Consider the following 20,860-nt stretch of genomic DNA (forward strand, 5'->3'; position numbering starts at 1 on the left):
TGAGCTCCTTTAGGGGAAGGAACCATCTAAGTTCCATTGTCATATCTCCAACATCTGGTCTAGGGTTCCACTGTTATATCTCCAACATCTGGTTATATCCCCAACATCTGCCACATAATGGGCATCCAATAAATGTTTGTTAAATGAATAAGTGTTTAATATTCAAGTTTTGTCTCTGATCTTATATTATTATGGAGACAATTCAGGTAGTTTATGCATTAAATAGATGACCACAGCTTGATCACAACATTACAGATTTCTTGGAAAAATACGCTTCAAATACTAATCAACCAACTTAAAAATCAACTTCTAGAATACACTCCATTCAAAAATGAAGGCAGGACTGCAAGTCAAAACCACAGTGAGGTACCACTTCACACCCACTAAGATGGCTATAATTTTAAAAAAAGGAAAATGACAAGTGTTGGCAAGGATATGGAGAAATCGAAACCCTCATACACTGCTGGTGGGAATGTAAAGTTGTGCAGCTCTGTGAAAAACAGTTGGGTGGTCCATGAAAAAGTTAAATATACAATTGACATATGAACCAGCAATTCCACTGCTAGGTATATACTCAAAAGGAATGAAAACAAGGACTCAAACAAGTACATGTATGGGCATGTTCATAGCAGCACTATTAAAAGTAGCCAAAAGGTGGAAACAGCCCAAATGCCCATCAATGGATAAATGGGTAAACAAATGTGTGGTATATACATACAATGGAATACTATTCAGCCATGAAAAGGAATAACTGATACATGCTATGACATGGATGAACTTTGAAGACATTATGCTAAATGAAAGAAGCCAGACACAAAATCACATACTATATGATCCTATTTACATGAAATATCTAGAACAGGTAAATCCATAGGAACAGAATAGAGATTGGTGATAACCAGGGGCAAGGGGGAAGAGGGAGTGGGGAGCAACTGCTTGATGGGTACGGGGTTTCCTTTTAGGGTGATGAAAATGTTTTGGAACTAGACAAAGGTGGTAGTTGCACAACACTGTGAATGTACTAAGTGTTTCCGAATTTGTGCATTTTTAAATGGTTAATTTTATATTATGTGAATTTCACCTCATTTAAAAAAAACACACTGGGGGAGAAAAGGGAAGAGAAATTTGTACACTTCAAATGAGCCAGAGACTTCACATGTATTATTAAAATTTGTGTTTACAATTTTGTAAAGCAAGTATTATTCTCTCGATTTTACATATAAAGAAATAGAGGCTCAGCGAGGTAAGTAACATCCAGTCCAGTATCACACATCTAGTCTAGAAGTGGTAGAAATGGGATTCAAATTCAGGTCTATCTCACCCAAAAGCCCACGCTCTCTGCTTAAACCGGGTACTATTTTTAATTAGTGAGGGAAAAAATGAAAAGACATGGTCTTTTAATTAAAATATTTTCTATAAACTTAATGAACAAAACGCAGAATTAAGTGGTTGGCTTAAACATTTTTTCAGGTTCAAATCTGAGGAAGCTTACATGTAAACAACAAAGAAAAATATTTAAAGTAATACTGAAAACAAACTATCAACATGCCCTTAATAATCCAGTGTTTTAGGTGCTTCAGTTTTTTCAATTCTCTTGGCTGAATATAAACCCTTAAGGAAAAAAACTGCATCAAATATTGGAGTATCTTCTGATAGTCTTTCTTTACTCTTTAAATTTTCTTGTGGATTTTCTCTAATTCAAATATTTACAATCATAACACATTTTATATTTATCTATTAATTACTAGAATAACAGAGTAAGACTACTTAAGTAAATGGGACCAAACCAATACAACTCTGTGTACATGGAACAGAATACAACATATGCTTTTGAAGATGTCCTCAGTTGGTCTCAATGAGTCTTGGCAATGAACATTTCTGATTTTTTAATTAAAGTTTCCTAATGCTTATATACAAAAATATTATCAGTGATTATATCCAGATGGCAGGAATATAAGCAATTTTTAGATTTTACTCATCACTTACCTTTGTTTTCTAAATGTTCTACAATAAATACCAATTTTTGTCATTAAAAATATAAAATGCCCCAACAAAGATAAACAACCTAGCCACTTTTTGAATAAGAATAGAACCAGTCACTCTAAATATTTAGATGTCTCTAAAGAAAACAATTATTCAACATAAGCATTATAATATTCTGTTTTGATAAAAAGCCATACAACTTTTAGACTAGCGCATATGTATCCACTAAAAATAACATGAGAAAAACCTACACAGGTTCACTGCATACCTATAGAGACCTTTAGAATCTACAGCTCAGTCTCCAGCAGTTTCAGAATTAAAGAGCAGACCCCCTCATTACCAAGGCAGAAATCTTTCAGAGAAGCTTACTCAGCAGAACATAATCATAAAAGCATCTCTACTGCCCAAGCAGTTGACCATCAGAGACATATGGTGCCTACCATTCATAGTAGCAGGGGCACTCTCTGTCCTGGTCAGATACCTTCCCACACCTCAATCCTGCCTCCCACAGGTCTCTGCTTATCATTCTTCCTTTTACCATTACTTAAAGACTTCTCTACCATACCACTTTTTTACTCTATCTCTTACTTGCCCAAAACAAACATAGAAGTCCTTTTTTGACCCCCACCCCTTGTTCACTTTAAAAGGTTTATTTGCTTTACCACTAATCACTACAAGGGAAAAAAAGTTACAAAGGAAAACAAGATCTCTAATTTTTAGTGGTAGCTATCCTGGTTTTTATGGAGACAGGACCTGTCTTTTCAAATTTAACCCTTGTTGGGCCTTGCAGCCAGTTACCTATTCTGACCTGAGGGCTCTGCCCAGTTCCCTGCTCATTGACCAAGAAGAGGTGGTTTGGTTGGCGTGGTGAGAGTCCAGTAGCGTGAACAAACCCTTAGCTCCTCCACTGTCCCTCCTGATTCTCCTTCATGAACCATGTAGGTTTCTCTCAACACGAAGAACCACAGGTTTACAGTATTAAAAACACCTTAAACATATAATAAAAGGTAACTTTCACATAAAAAGAAATAAATCATTCACTCAGAAAAATAAAGATCCCATTTAAAAGAACTTGCTTTTGGGGTCTGATAGAGCGTCTCCATTTGGGAAGTGCTGCTATGTCTTTTCCAGTAGCCTTCAAAAATTATGTCTGGACAACTAAACCAAAACCAAATATACTGAAAGGATCTGTAGCTTTGAGTCACTCCTTCCCCCGTTTCAAAACAGGGCTTGGAGATCTAAGGTAAACAGCTTAAAGAAGAGAGAAGAAATTCTTCATACACATACCTTATAAAACATACGTTAATCTGCATAGAATATTCTATCTTAAGGTGATTTAAAACTTGTAAAAACGTTACTGGGAAAATTTTTCCAAACAAAATTGAAAGGATAAAGGATAGCTCTCTAACTTAAACAAATTACACAAGTCCAGTTATTTATCTCCATACCTAAGTGAGAATGCCTTTTTTCCTTGGCATACATACAAAATTAAAACAAGAAAATCTAATTTAGTAGAATTTACATTATTTTTCTACCCTGTTATATAATTATTTCTCATATGTATTTAGTCTAGAAAGGAAATCATAAAAATGCAAGAACAAGCTACAAATTACAATTCGAATTTAGAAGGGCTTTAAGAGTGTTGTTTTAAAAATATACTTGTTTTCTACTTTCGGATCATAGATGCTTTGTAAACCACTCCTGTCAGCTTCATTGGGGGTGCTTCCCGTGAAGATCATTTTATTTCACAATTACTACTCATATCTGCTCAGTTCATGAGAAACCAAGATTTTGGTTAAAATGACATTATTAAAGAAGATGACAGTTTCCAAAATCTTTACTATTTTGAGAAGAAAGTTCACACAAAAAGAAGCAACTTCAGTTGTTTCAGGTCAATTCATAATTCACCTAACAAGACCAGCTTTTTTTTTTCCTTTAATTTATTTTATTGAAGTATAGTTGATTTACGATGTTGTGTTAGTTTCAGGTATACAGCAAAGTGATTCAGTTATATATATATGTATTCTTTTTCATATTCTATTCCATTATGGTTTATCAAGCCTGAGCTTGTAAAAGTCACTCAATTTTTAAACCATAACGTCTTTTTTCTTATTGAATGACTTCTATAGAGTGACTTCCATTATGCTCCTAAAAAAAACATAGCAGTTACCACTATAATTTCCACAAAACACATTAAATGTATTGACACAATAATTAGTAAAATATGTTATCCACATTTCTATATCATAAAAGTCCTTTTAATAAGTCTCACGAAATACCAGTGAAAAATCATGTCATATTCCTCAAAGCTATAGAAAAATATTTGGCAACTTTTGATTACAAACTGGAGATTTAAGTGATCAAGTTTGACTTACAATAGGGTTGTTCCTTTCTTATTTTAAACCATTTTTATCGTGGAAATAACCAAAATCTGACTTTTCCCTTGTACTGTAAAACAGTTTTTAGAAGTGACCAATCAAATAATAGTGCCAACAATTTCAGCACGTAATATTTAGAACAAAATAGAGGATTTTTTTTTAGATAACAGAAATGACTGGGATATTTAATATACAAAAGCTAACAAAGCAGACAATGAATTTCTTTAACCACACTTCAACTGCAATAGAAAGAAACTTTTGGGGTAATTCCTACCTTTAGAAATATTCCAGAGAAACAAATTGTTGCTGTATTTACCACAAGGGTGATTTAGGTTCCATTTGATAGCCTTTCTCCTCTACCAGGAATAAAACTGCCTTTCTGGAGAAAGCGAGTTAACAACAAAGCCCATGTTGCTGGAGCAAGCCTGAATTTCTAGCAAATGGGATGAAGCTATTTGCATTTGTTGGTTTGGGGCGGGGGAGGGGATTAAGAGGGCTGCTAAAGTAATTCGCATATTGTCTGTGGGCTATATAGACAGTGATCATCAGTCACCTGCTCAAACTTCCTTCACTCCTGCCTTCAGAAAAGAACCAAAGGTTACCCTGGGTCAGAGAATCTGGAAACAAATGAGAAGACATGCAAAAATCTAACTGCCAACCCATTGCGTCTGTAGACAAAGTTATTCCCGCTGGACCACATGTCCTAAAAACCAAGACACTTTAATAGTCTCAAGAGAACTTGTTAAAATATATCATAGAACAGAAACAAGAAAGAAGCTTCAGGCTCTGCTTGCAATTACTGCAGTATTTAGCTGAAAACAGAAAAAGGACATTTGTTTTTTTCTTCAAGATACTTCTTTGCATCATAATAGCTGTCTCATTTGCACAAGCAAAACATTTGTTCCAAGCTGTACATATGAAAAAGAAAATATCAGCTGTTTAAAACTTCTTGGCTTTTGAGTGAATAATTTGGGTTGATAGCATTTCTACCTATTTCTTTTATACCAAACAGGAAAAGTACTAAACATACTAAGCATATTAGTCTGTATTTTATTTTGAGCTACATTAAGGGCAAAAATCTAAACAAATACTCGAATGTTTATTCAGAAGCTTTCTGATAGGACTGATACACCTCGAACTTTTTACAGCCTTAATTTTATGTACCTCTGCTACTTTTGACCCACTATAACACAGAGAAAGGAAAAGTGCTGCTTTATGTGGTGTTTACTGAACACACACAGTCATATAAAAAGAGGGAAAAATTTGGTAAAGATATGTCCGAAAAACTATAAAATCTTAATTTTAAAATTTAGAGAGAGGTGAAGCACAAGTTATAGAAACCACATACTCCTCTGGTTACCCAAACAAAGAGCAAAAGCAACCATAATTTCTGGTTTTGTTTTTTTAAAAAATGAGAATGAGATGGGGGGGTGGGGAGCAGAGCTACTTCTTGTTTGCACATGGAAGCTTTGAAATATTTCTCAAAAGACTAACTTTGAAAAAGAATATATATATGTATAACTGAGTCACTTCGCTGTATAGCAGAAATTAACACATTATAAATCAACTGTACTTCAATAAAACTGTTTAAAAAGACTAACTTTTAAATAGTTCCAAAGGAAAATGTTACGTAGGAGAAAATAAGACTACAATATAAAATGACTAATTACATTTTTTTAAAAGATCAAAAGTTTAGATTTTAAAACCCACTCCTTAAAATTTTAATTAAAAGCTAAACCATACACATGTGTGCGCGCACACACGACGTAAAATAAACCACCATTCAAAGAAGCAGCTAACAGTGCCCAGGCTAATTATATTTAAAACCTATTTTTCACTTTAATCTTAAGAAGAAAGTTCCTACTCATACAATTTATGTCTGAATTACCAACAAAGAAAATCTAATATGCCAGTTCTATCAATTATTCATAATCAGAAATGTTTTACAAAGTTGTGAAGGAAATGTCACGTTACCATTGAGTTCCACTTGGAAATTAAAGCTGTTTCCATGAGAGGCAGGGGGTCAGGGACCCAAATAAACTGAAGGATTTTTATCAAGAAAAGAGTTAAAATGATCACTGACAGGATATGGTGCCAATAGACAGGAATGCTTGGCTACACCTTTCTGATTCTAGGTTTTCCCCTCCTCTGCATTTCCCTTTGGACCAGAGGAATTCCTCTATACCCCTGGGATCCTGCAACTTTATACTCTAAGCATCTGGAAGCTTGCTGCCCTCTTTCTTGGTTTGTATGGTCACAAATGCTTAAAGGATTAGACTACAAGATGACACTTCACACTAGCGTGGGTCATTAATTTATAATCAATGATGCATAAATCTGAAACTGCGTTAAATAAAACTAATTCATTAATGTTTCAGAAATTATATAAATTTAAAGTTTAATTTATATAGTTAACTTTAAAAGTATTTAAGTAGCTTTAAAGCCAGGTAGAATGGTTTATAATATAGCTATATTTATAAAACGAAACAAAAAACTTTGAATATCCCACAATATTAGAAAAAATTTAACATTGGGTCAAATTTTTAAAAAGAATCCTCTGCTTCTGAATTTCCCCAATTTCTCAGAAGACTAAAAACCTACATTTATTGTGTTTATAAAACAAAATAGTAACCTATTTGTTTACAAACTTTCCCAAATAAAGACAGGGAAAAGAAAAGTTTTTTTAAAAAATCATACATAGCCTTTAAAATAACAGGTGTCCCAGTTCTGATGCTAAGTTGCTGGATTCCAAGTCTTGTCCTTCATGTATTAAACATGTGGACTTTAATGAAATGACTGGCTATAAATTCCTATGACTGTATATGCCAGAGACAAAGGAAGGGCAATATGAGAAGAAACCAATAGTTAACCAATAGTTTACTGGGCATTCCTAAATTTCTATCATTTATTTAGAGAGAACTAAGATATGAGATACAAAGGGAGGGGGAAAAATCGAAACAGAGAATAGCAAGATCAAATAAATTTTGCAAGAAAAAAATCTACAATGAACTTTGTTTTAGTTTACTTCACTCAGCCTTAAGTTGCCAAGGACACAGCAGCACACATACTTCTTTCCTCTTTCTCACCAGACACCCTGTGCAGGTCTCTAGAATAAATCTGATGAGCTGTGACAGCACCAACCAGAAGTAAAGAGCTTTGAAAGACTGTAGAGTCATTAACAAGAGCCAAGAAAGGAAAACCTAAATAAACGAGGAAAAAAAGCCACTCAGCTTGCTTTATTTTCTATTGAAGGTATGTTTCTCAGTGGATTTTTATACCAATGATAGGCCTGATAAGAACTTAGCTGTTTCTGATTATAGAAGTGTTAACACCAGCAGAAAAATTGTTAGAAAAAGTTTTAAAGTAAATTAAACCTTATTACTATTCTTGAAAGGAAAACCAGTAAAGCTTAAATAAGGTTTTTAATGTAAAGTCAAATAAAGTAGCACTCATGGAAGCCTCACTACATTTCTTTAAGAAACTATACTAGTGAATTGTCTTTAGTCATTAATTATTTGAAAAGGTTTTATGTGCTGCAGTCTAAAAAAAAAAAATTGGAAAAGCAATTAAACAAAGGTCAAAAAACAAACATTTCCAATGTGTTTAAGAAATATTCAAAACAAATGAAAACAATAGATTTTTTTAATTCATAAAATTCAATTGATTTAATATTATTTGTGCCTTTTAAAATTATTTAACTCTAAGGCCCTTAAATTATTTAATATTCAAGTCAAAAAATTTAATATTTCTGTACATTTTCTTAAAAGACCATAAATAACATTAAAAAGCAAATGACCGAGAAAAGGTTTTTACTTTTATGACAAAGGGTTGGTATGTGCAATAAATGAAGCACTCAAACAAATCAACAATGAAAGGAACACTCTAAGAAAAAAATGGGAGAAGACAATTAGGAAAATGCTAGAGGAATATTAATGGCCAAAATACATGGAAAGAAAAAGATTCAACCTCACTAGTAATCTAAGAAATGAAAAATTTTAAAATAACATTTTTAAAATTAGCAAAAATAAGAAGATAATGCCCAAAGTTGACCAGAGAAGGAAAAAAACATTTTCACCCACCACTGAGGGGGAGTGGAAGTGAGTATACCTTTCTGAACGACAATTTGTCAGCCTTAGAAACGTACCCTCTGACTCAACAAACTTATTCTATGTAGATAATTAGAGAGGTATGCAAAGATATATTCTTCATATCATCTCGTTTAATAACATAAATCTTGAAACATTCTAAATGCCAAACAAAATAGATGTTTGGTTAAATAAATTATGGTATAGCCATACGATGGAGTAAAAAACAAATAAAATTGAATTTGTAGGGATATATTTCACATGGGAATACAGTCACAAGATAGCATGAAAAAGTAGGCAAGAAAGTGGAATATGCAGGATAATCTCTCTTCAAACTGAAACTGTTAATTAAAGATACAAATGTAACATACCAATACACTCTTGTTTAAAAAAAAGGCCACAGATAAAAGCAAAAGTCCCCATTACCACTTCCTTTACCACCCTATGCCCCTTTTCAGAAATTATCACTGTTACAGATTTGATATACCGTATAGCCTTTCAGATCTTTTCTGTGTATTTATATACATATATCTACAGTTAAATATAGAAATACATACTACTTGTTTTGTCTTAACTTAATGGTATTATATTGTATGTATGGGGGGGTTGTTTTTTTTCAATTAATACATCTTGGAGAGTTTTCTTTCTTAGTAAACAGGAACACTTTCATTCTTCTAAACTGTTCTATATGATTTTAAAGAATAAATACACCATAACTTAACATTATTCTACTGATTTGGCTGTGTGCGTGTTCTTAAGGTATATGTGTAAAACAAAAAGAAAAAAAGGCACTATGAACCCAAATATAGATAAAACTGTTTGCCATGGTTATCTCTGCATGCTTTTCTCAACTTTTTCCTTTGAACATTACTTTTCCTATTAGAGAAAAATGATTTAAAACTAATAAAAAATAATTTAAAAATGTTTGGCTTTCAAGAATATTTCACATTATATCTAAGAAATGATACTTATATATTATAGCTGCCATTTAATGAATGATATATTGGCTAAAGTAAATGTTTTCTCTACTCAAAAAGGGTATTTCACCTAGTGTAAGCAAGTACAGTACTAACCCTATTAATCTATCTGCAATTAATAAGCAATGCTTGAAAAACAATCAAAATGAATCATATATGCAACGTTAAGTATCAACTAACAATCTTTAACCATACTTTTCCCAGAATCCTAAGGTTCTTCTGGGGATTTCTGTGAATCTTTACAAACCAGAATGTGGCACCAGTAGGCACATCTTTGTTTCTACTCTACTGTTTCCAAATTCTACCTTGGCATGGGTTGATTTATTTGTATTCAAAAAGTAGTCATAAATGATACTACAAAGCTAAGGTAACCAAAACAGCAATGGTAGGGCACAAAAACAGACACACATCAATGGAACAGAATAGAGAGCCCAGAAATACACCTACACACCTACGGTCAATTAATCTATGACAAAGGAGGCAAGAACATACAGTGGAGAAAAGTCTCTTCAACAAGTGGTGTTGGGAAAGCTGGACATCTACACGTAAATCAATGAAATTAGAACACTCCCTCAAACCATATACAAAAATAAACTCAAAATGGTTTAAAGACCTAAATATAAGACATGACACCACAAAACCCCTAGAACAGAACATGGGCAAACATTCTCTGACATTAATTGCAGAAATATTTTCTCAGATCAGTCTCCCAAAGCAAAAGAAATAAAAGAAAAATAAACAAATGGGACCTAATCAAACTTAAAAGCTTTTGCACAGCAAATGTAACCATCTACAAAACAAAAAGACAACCTACAAAATGGGAGAAAATATTTGCAAATGATGCCACCGACAAGGGGTTAAGATCCAAAACAAAGAACTCATACACTGAACATCAAAAAAACAAACAACCCAATCAAAAAATGGGCGGAAGACTTAAATAGACATTTCTCCAAAGAAGACATACAGATGGCCAACAGGCATACGAAAAGATGCTGAACACTGCTAATTATTAATGAAATGGAAGTCAAAACCACAATGAGGTATTGTCTCACACCAGTCAGAATGGCTATCACCAAACAGTCTATAGGGACTTCCCTGGTGGCGCAGTTGGTTAAGAATCCGCCTGCCAATGCAGGGGACACGGGTTCAATCCCTGGTCTGGGAGGCTCCCACGTCCAGGAGGCTCCCACACGCTGTGGAGCAACTAAACCCACGCACCACAACTACTGAGCCTGTGCTCTAGAGCCCGTGAGCCACAACTACTGAGCCCACGTGCCACAACTACTGAAGCCCATGCACCGCAATGAAGAGTAGTCCCCCGCGTGCTGCAACTAGAGAAAGCCCGCGAGCAGCAACGAAGACCCAACACAGCCAAAACTTAATTAAGTAATTAATTAATTTTAAAATCTATTTAAAAAAGTCTACAAATAATAAATGCTGGAGAGGGTGTGGAGAAAAGGGAACCCTCCTACACTGTTGGTGGGAATGTAGATTAGTGCAGCCACTATGGAAAATAGTATGGAGGTTCCTTTCAAAACTAAAAACAGAGCTACCATATGATCCAGCAATCCCACTCCTGGGCATATATCCGGAAAAGATGAAAACTCTAATTCGAAAAGATACCCGCACCCCAATGTTCATAGCAGCACTATTTACAATAGCCAAGACATGGAAACAATCCAAGTGCCCATCAACAGACAACTGGCTTAAGAAGATGTGGCATATATATATGTGTGGAATATTACCCAGCCATTAAAAAGAATGAAATACTGCCATTTGCAGCAACATGGATGGACCTAGAGATTATCATACTAAGTAAGTCAGACAGAGAAAGACAAATATTGTATGCTATCCCTTATATGTGGAATCTAAAAAATAATACAAATGCATCTATATACAAAACAGAAACAGACTCACAGACATAGAAAACTCATGGTTACTCAAGGGGAAAAGGGGGGAGGGATAAATTAGGAGTATAGGATTAAAAGATACAAACTATTATACATAAAACAGATAAGCAACAAAGATTTATTGTATAGCACATGGAACTATATTCAATATCTTTTAATAACCTATAATGGAAAACAATCTGAAAATATATATAACTGAATCACTTTGCTGTACACCCAAAACTAACACAGTATTGTATATCAACTGTACTTCAATTTTTTAGAAGTACAAAAACAAAATGAAAAAAAAGTAGTCATAAAAAATGCTTCACAATGTCAAATTACTTGTGACATTTGAAATCCTTAATAATGATAAAACAGTTAAATTATAATATCCAACATTTAAAAATTTTCACAATGAAAGTAAACAACTTATCATTTGTATCTGTGTGGTTTTGCCAAGATTCAACAAAACCCACACCTAGAATTATCAGAGTGAAAATGCAAAACATCAAAGATGACATGAAAATATTAAAGTAGCTAGAGAAACAAATGACATTACTGTCAGAGGAAAAATAGAATGACAGCTGAACTGTCAACAGCAATGAAAATCAAAAGGCAAAATAATGATACCTTCAATGTGCTGAAAGAAAACAGCTGTCAACTTAGAATTCTACACCCAGAAAAAATGTCTTTCAAGGAAGGAGGTGAAATAATGACATATTCAGATGAACATAAACTGAGAAAGCATGCCACTAGCAGACCTTCACTAAAGGAAAGTCTCAAGGATCTACCTCAGGCAGAAGAAAATTAATCCCAGATGAAAGGGATTAAGGAGGATTCCTACTAAGGAGGAATAAAGAGCAAAGAACATGTTGAATATGTTGGTGAATCTCAACAAATATTGATTACTTAAACAATAATAGTAATAGTTTATAAGATTACAAAAATATATAATTAAAATATACAACAGTAATAACATGAATTTGAAGGGAGTAAATAGGTAGAGTATTCTAAGTTCCTTTTATTGTCTTAGTGCAGAAGAAAGATATTCATTTCAGACTTCCTTGAAGAAAGCATGTTAAAATTCCTAGAGTATTAAAAGAACGGAAAATATAGTGTATAACTTCCAAACAAGAGGGGAACAAATGGAATAAGAATAAATAATCCAAAAAAGGGTAAGAAAGGAAAACAAAACATAGAAAAGGCAAGACAAATAAAAAGCACAAAAAAAGCATACTGAAAACCCAATATATCTGTGATTACAATAAATATAAATAGATTAAAAGCTCCAGTCAGACTGGTTGACTGGCAAAAAAATAAAAATCCGACTATTTGCAAGAAATACATCTCTTTAGATTAGGATAGATAAAGGCTGAACATCAGAAAGAGAAAGAGAGAGAATAAGAACACCAACCAAATAAAAGTTGGTATAACAACAACAACAACAAAAAGCTGGTATAGCTACATTAATACAAGATAAGAGCAGACTTTAAGCTAAAAAAAAAACAAACAAAAAACATAAAGAGGATTACTACAGAAGGTTCAATGGACCAGAAAGTTATGAGAGAAAGTTATGAGAGAATTCAAATTTGTACACACCTGATAATGGAGCCAGAAAACAGACAGAGCATAATGTAAACACTAGAAGAACTACAAGGAAAAACAGACCCATAATCATAATGGAACCTATAGGGGAAAAACAATTTGAATAAAAGCAAACTTCTCATCAGAAACCATGGAAGCCAGAAGGAAGCTGCACAACATTTTTCAAGTGCTGAAAGAAAACAACTGCCAACCTGGAATTCTATATCCAGCAACCACCTTTCAAGAATGAAGGGGAAATAAAGACATTCTTAGATGAAGAAAAACTAAAAATTTGTTGCCAGCCAACATATCCTAAAAGAATGACTAAAAGAAGTTCTCTAAACAGAAAAAAAAAATGATAAAAGAAGGAATCTTTGAAAATCAGGAAAGAAGAACGAACAACTGAAAGGGCAAAACTGTGCATAAATACAATAGATTGTCCTTCTCTTCTTGAGTTTTCTAAATTTATGTTTTATGATTGAAGCCAAAATTATCACACTGTATAATGCCACTCTCAATGAATATAGAGGAAATATTTAAGACAACTATAAATGGTAGAGGGTAAAGGAACATAAATTGAGGTAAAGGTTCTAAATTTCACATTAACTGGTGAACTGTCTAGTGGGGTAAAGGACAGAGGAGGCATATTTCAGAAAGTATTGAAGTCACATTTTTAAAAACACTTTGCATCTCCTATTTACTCCTCAACTTTCTAAATCTGGTTTTTCAAAGAAGTCTAGCAACCACGCTTTTACTTAAGACCACTAAAGAGCTCTCTCTCTTGAGTTTTATGTTGCATTTGATAGTGTTGAATACTTATTTGCTTAAAATCTTTCCCCTCCTGTTGTTGGGGGAATCAACCTAGTGCTTTTCCTACATTTATATACTTTTTCTCAGTGTCCTAAATTGAATTCTATCATCTACCCATCTCTTATTCTTGTGTTTCTCAAAGTCTGAGCTTCAAACCATGTACAATGGAAACACCTGAGCCCCACTCCAGACCTACTGATTCAGAAGCCCTAGACGTGAGCATCAGGATATCAGCCTTTTAACAAGCTCTCCCAGGTGATTCCAGTGTGAGAATTATTGTTTTAAATGTTGACCCACAAGGTTCTGTGGTTGATCCTCATCTACCTCCACCCGTTACACATGTATAAATAAAATCACACGCAAAACTTCCACCACTCACTGCTATCAACAGGATGTGTAAGCTGCCCACCTCCACACCAACTCCTCCGCCAGCACCTATAATCCCACCTGACACAAAGCGTATTTATTTGAATGAACGTGATGATTCTCAAACCTGCTTTGTCAACCAAGACCTAACTCTTTTAGGCTTCATACCTGCATGTACATCCATCCAATGGACATGTCTACCTAGATGTCCTAAATTACCCTGAATCAGTTAGGATTAAATTCAGCTAACAGTAACAGAAAAGCCTAAAACAGTGGTTTATATAACACAGAAATTTATTTCTCTCAAATAATAGTCTGGAATAGGCTAGTATAAAAATTCTGCTCCACAAAGTTCTCAAGGACTCTGGCTCCTTTCTGCTTTCCACTTCGAAATGCCTAGAATACGGTCCCCATTTCATAATCCAAGATAGAGCTCCATCCAAAACAACCACATTCCTAGCAGCAGGACAGAAGCAAGAAGAAGGAAGACAGAATGGTACATTCACTTCTCTGTAACACACTACCTGTACTTTTATCCCACTGACAAGGACTTAAGTCTCACAGCCATAACTAACTGCTAAAAAGGCTGGAAATCTAGTCTTTATGTTAGGCAGCCAAACTGCGTTATTAAGGAAAAAAATAGGGAGACCAGATACTGAAGGACAATATCATTCTGGGCTACACATTCCAAAGTTACCATGTCCCAAACTGAACTCACCAGTTTTCAGAACACACTGTGCAATTTCACACCTTTGTGATGTGTCCACCCTACCTTTATCTCCATTCTGCCTGGCAAACTCCTTCTCCTCTCTTAATACTCACATTGTGTGTCTTTTTGTGAAGCTTTACCCAACCACCTTTCCGCCAGCCTAAACAGACCGGATGTCTTTCGGGCACCTTCATATCTAGCATACATCTCTAGTTTTACACTGCTAATTCTGTATTGTATTTTTTTTTAAAGTCTATCCCTCCATTCATCCCTCTCCCACTAGAAGGTAAACTTCTTGAGGGCAGAGACTATGCCTTATTTTATTTATTTATTTATTGGCTGCACCACAGGGCTTGTGGGATCTTAGTTCCCCGACCAGGGATTGAACCCATGCCCCCTGCTGTGGAAACATGGAGTTCTAACCACTGGACCGTGAGGGAATTCCCATGCCTTATTTTAGTATCATACACACATAAATCTGTATCACACTAAATTTTACAAAAATCAACCATTAACATCTCTTTCCTAAAATTATGGCAGCAGGGAACCAAAGAGGTACCTAACAAAAAGATCATCATGGTAGGTAGTATTGTAGTATAATGGGATGTGTTAAAGTTCCAAATTACAGAAGATTCTAATAGCAGTTACAAGAATAATACGGCTATGTGCTCATACCTAGCCACTGCCCTCCTCCACCACACTACCTACTCATTTGCTACACCCATCTTTTTTTTTCTGGTATAAATAAATAAATTTAGTGGGGTAAATTTTAAGTATGTTTACATTTGATTCCACTTATAAGTTTACATTTAACTTAGGCCAAATGATTGGGTTCTGTGCTTAGACTCCACTTAAACCTCAGCAGTTATTCCATCACAGAAGACCAGGTTAGGCATGTCTACGTCCTTGGAAAAGTCAACCAAGGAGCTTCAATATTTTGATGACTTTTCTTTGAAAGAAAATATCTAGACTAGATGACACTATATTCAACTTGGGAAGTGCATCATTACAACTGATAAACACATGACGGAAATAACATACTAATCTATGATGGCTTCCACAGTCAAAAATTTTTACGGACATGTAGATTTTACTTAACACTATCAAAGTATCAATTTAACTTGAAAAAACAACCAAAATCATGTAAAACATGTATATAACACTTGTTATGCCCAACCTTTAAAAAACTATCTTCAAGATACAAACAATGGAATGCCATGTGTAATTTTAAATAGACTATCAACTATAAAGGTACCTGAGCACCCCAAAATGTTTCTAGCAGCAAGGCTTCAATAGTCTAAGTGTGACTTGTAGCTTTGTCCATATTCCCCAGTGTGGACTGTCAATTCAGACCATGATGTTGTGTTGGCCCTCAAAAATTCTAATTGTAAACTTTTACCTCCAGTTCTCCAACCTGGACAGTACCCTCGCTGTTCTGCCTGCTGCTCCTCAGTTGGACATGAAATCCTACCCTCAATGCCAAGAGCAGTTAGATCTAACTTCAATAAAATAAAAGAACATGTATTAATTAGTTATTATCTTACCATGAGTTCCTGGTGGTTGTAATACATCTCCTGTCAGGCGACACCACCCAACTGGGAAAATATCTCGACAATAATACTTGCACCAATAATCAAAAGTTCCACTCCAGCCATCGAATGTGATATAAACTTCATCTCCTTTAACATTTCCAATAGTTGCAGGGCAGATCAGATAAGGGTTCTTTTTGTCTATAGCTTCAAGTTTCATTCCCACTTTAAAAGTATTTACAGGTGGCTTTGGTGGTTCCTACCAAAACATTAAAAAAAAGTTTTCATTGTTAAAATGTATTAAGAAGCATTTGCTCAATTGTATTCTTACAACCTTTAGCAACCAAAAATTAAGCTTCATGTTTATCAATTAAATACAGGAAGAAACAGTTCTCACAGATTCCTCTGAAACTCTGCTCTACAATATCTCACTTACTCTGGAGCAGAGCCAAGAACCTAGAAGAAAACAAAACCAGCCTGATAGTAATTCATTCATTCATTCACTCAAGAAGTATGTATTATATACTATGTACCAGGAATTTAGCATTCATAAGTGAACAAAAATATCAAGATCCCTGTTCCAGTGGAGCTTATATTCTAGTAGTGGTGGTAGCAGGGGTAGGGGAGCCAGATAGGATGAAGGGGAGGAAGCAGTAACAAGAAATTTTAAAAGAGAGAGTCAAACAAACCTAAAAATATATAAATTATAGGGTATTTTGAAAGATAATAAGTCCAAAGAGAAGGAACAGCAGCAGATAATATCTAAAAAAAAAACTCAAAGTATAAAATGCAGATACAAGAACATGAAAGTCACACAAGTCTGGAGTCATTTATGATATGCAATCCAGAAACAAATATTTAAAAGTATTCCTTAAGGACTTCCCTGGTGGTCCAGTGGTTAAGAATCCACCTTCCAATGCAAGGGACGCGGGTTCGATCCCTGGTCAGGGCACTAAGACCCCACATGCCGCGGGGCTTGCCCTGCTCTATAGCCCACGTGCCACAATTAGAGACAAGCCCACGCACCACAAGGAAGAGCCCGCATGCCACAATGAAAGATCCCACGTGCCACAACTAAGACCTGACGCAGCCAAATAATAAATGTTTAAATAAAAATAAAAGTATTCCTTAGTTACAGAAAGTTAAAGCATGCAAATGCTAACAGGATTCTTAGAAAGCCCAAGTGCTATGTTAAAAGCAACATCTTTTTTTTTTTTTCAACTTGCTTTTTATCCTAGTAAATGGCACCATCAGCAATCCAATCACCCAAGCCAGAAATCTGGAAATGGTCCTAGACCTGTGGTTCTCAGCCTGACTGAACATTAGAATCACCTGGAGCCACACTGCCAGCGCTATTGATTAAATCAGTCTAGGTGGGGCTCACGGCATGTTTTAATTGCCCAGATCCAAGGATGAGAACCACTACCCTAGATGCATCCTTTCCCCCTAACACAATCAAAGACCACAACCTGCCAATTCTACCGCCTAGATCTTTAGAATAACGATATTGAAAGTTAAACCTTCAGGGGACTTCCCTGGTGGTGCAGTGGTTAAGAATCCGCCTGCCAATGCAGGGGACATGGGTTCGAGCCCTGGTCCGGGAAGATCCCACATGCCACGGAGCAACTAAGCCCACGCGCCACAACTACTGAAGCCCGCGCTCTAGAACCCGAGAGCCACAACAAGAGAAGCCACCACAGTGAGAAGCCTGTGCACCGCAACAAAGAGTAGCCCCTGCTCACCGCAACTAGAGAAAGCTTACGCCCAGCAACGAAGACCCAACGCAGCTATAAGTAAATAAATAAATAAGTAAGTAAGTTAACCTTAAGGAGTGCTTATTATATATTAAAAAAAAAGGTAACCTTCAATTGTTTAGTATATGCCAGGTACAGTTTAAATATTTTCCATATATTCATTTAATTCTCACAACAATCCTATGAAGTCAGTGCAATTATTATACCCATTTTACAGATGATAAAACTGATGCACAGTGGCCTAAGACTATACCATAAGTATCAGAGCTAGATTTTAAACTTAAATAGCCAACTTTGTGGAACACCCTACACCCCATCATCTGCTGGGCCAACTCCAACTCATCCACACTTCAAAGCCCAATTCTCCTGGTCTCTTTAAGGCTTCCCTGACCAATGCCTGCCCACTCCAAGGCCCACCAAAGAGGTGCTCTTGCCTTCAACTGTGAAACTATTGTTAAAATGTGTTCACTCCTCTGAGACTTCCCCGGCGGTCCAGTGGTTAAGACTCTGCCTTCCAATGCAGGAGGCGTGGGTTCAATCCCTGGTTGGGGAGCTAAGATACCACATGCCGTGGGGTGCGGCCAAAAAGTTTAAAAAAAAATGTGTTCACTCCTCTATGAGACAAAGGGATTCTTAAAACCAAGTACCACATCTTTTACATATTGTTATTTCCAGCACAGTATCCAACAGTAAGCATTTTTTAAATGAATGAACCAAGGAATCACCTGGAGAACAGTGTGGTGGCCCCCAAGCTGTAAGCTTATTCAGCTTTCTGCTTTCCGGAGAACTGCTTGTCTCTTTCTTGGTATGCACTCCTGACGCTGCGGTATTGAGCGTAAAAAAGGAAAATGGCTTGCGGCCAGTTTCGTTCCAGGTGCCTGCTCTGGATCTAAAAGCCCCTGGTTGTTCCCCAGAAGAAGGACGTGCTGCCCTGAGGGGGAAGTCTGTATCTCCAAAGAATGGCCCATAAGGCATGCTGACGCATAGATAGTGGCGCATAGATAGTGGCGCATAGATAGTGGCCACAGAATTATGTGGAAATACAAGGTTTACTGATTTATTGTCTGATATTCGTTCCGTACTAAACCTATATATACATTCATGCTCTTTGAATAAACTTGCCTTGCAACCATCAGTTGTCTTGGCCCTTCTGACCCCATACTGGTGCTTTTCAGTTCCTTACCCCTCACCACCAGGAACTTCTAGCTTTCTGCAGCCGGTCTGCGGCAGAACAGTAAATGAGCTCTCAACTAACTCTTTCACCAAGATATAATTTTAAAAACCTATCTGGTAGGGGCTTCCCTGGTGGCGCAGTGGTTGAGAATCTGCCTGCCAATGCAGGGGACACAGGTTCGAGACCTGGTCCGGGAAGATCCCACATGCCGCAGAGCAGCTAGGCCCGTGAGCCACAATTACTGAGCCTGCGCGTCTGGAGCCTGTGCTCCGCAACAGGAGAGGCCGCGATAGTGAGAGGCCCACGCACCGCGATGAAGAGTGGCCCCCACTTGCCACACTAGAGAAAGCCCTCACACAGAAACGAAGACCCAACACAGCCATAAATAATAAATAAAAAAAAAACCTATCTGGTAGATTGGTTCCTTTTAAAAATGCCTCCTTTACTGTAAAGCAATTATACTCCAATAAAGATGTTTAAAAAAAAAAAAAGCCTCCTTTAAACCCATCTCAACGTCCCGTGCTCTCTCTGTTTCCTTTAGCCTTGCAATCTGAAAATTCCTTAATTCTTAGCCTTCAAAGTCCTTTTAGTTACATATTCTTAATGACTCTTAAAAACCACCCTGAAAGTCAGCAGGGCAAAAGTTAGATTGATCAAGGATCAAAGTATTTGATAAATAGCTGGTAAGTAAGAAGCAGAGTCACATACTGACACTTCATGAAAGGGCCAAAGGTCCGTTATCACTTATTACATATGGAAAGAAGCGGGGGGAAGATTTTACAAAGTATAACCATGGAGGTTGATATATTTGTGCTAGACATTCACAGAACGCAAAAAACATTCAAGACACATATAAGGATCACAGGGCCTTACACTGTTATTTAACAGAGTAAGACTTTCCATAGCAAAGGGAACTAAGATCAAATGGCAATATACATTTTCTGCTACAAAACAGATTTAAGACAGTCATGACAAGAGAAACAGAACTAATTTTAAGATTCAAATGTATAACCTAAAAAGAAACCCCAATATGACAGTATGTTATCAATGTCACTATTGGCTGGCAAGTAACAAAAACCGGAAAATGATTACAGATAAAATGCAATTTATTCTCTAAAGATTTTCATGCTGTTTATTAATTCTTCTAAATTTTATGAATACTCTATCAAATTTTCTTACATAAGTACAGCCATACAGGTAAATTTTTTTTTAAACATCTTTATTGGAGTATAATTGCTTTACAATGGTGTGTTAGTTTCTGCTTTATAACAAAATGAATCAGTTATACATATACATATGTTCCCATATCTCTTCCCTCTTGCATCTCCCTCCCTCCCACCCTCCCTATCCCACCCCTCTAGGTGGTCACAAAGCACCGAGCTGATCTCCCTGTGCTATGCGGCTGCTTCCCACTAGCTATCTATTTTACATTTGGTAGCGTATATATGTCCATGACACTCTCTCACCCTGTCACATCTTACCCCTCCCCCTCCCCATATCCTCAAGACCATTCTCTAGTAGGTCTGTGTCTTTATTCCCGTCTTGCCACTAGGTTCTTCATGACCTTTTTTTTTTTCCTTAGATTCCATATATATGTGTTAGCATACTGTATTTGTTTT

General features: G+C 35.9%; 1 protein-coding gene across 10 annotated transcripts in view; it reads right to left on the reverse strand.

Annotated features, from left to right (window-relative positions):
• The window catches only part of SCML2 (Scm polycomb group protein like 2), a 112,603-nt gene that overhangs the window by 26,268 nt on the left and 65,475 nt on the right, over positions 1-20,860 (reverse strand). For all 10 annotated transcript variants that reach the window (XM_057538156.1, XM_057538158.1, XM_057538153.1 and 7 more), the window contains one exon: positions 16,329-16,572. In XM_057538156.1, the coding sequence (XP_057394139.1) occupies positions 16,329-16,572 (244 nt within the window). The remainder of the gene's footprint in view (positions 1-16,328; positions 16,573-20,860) is intronic.

The sequence above is a fragment of the Balaenoptera acutorostrata genome, chromosome X (genome assembly GCF_949987535.1).
Source record: "Balaenoptera acutorostrata chromosome X, mBalAcu1.1, whole genome shotgun sequence".
NCBI classification, from domain to species: Eukaryota; Metazoa; Chordata; class Mammalia; order Artiodactyla; family Balaenopteridae; genus Balaenoptera; species Balaenoptera acutorostrata.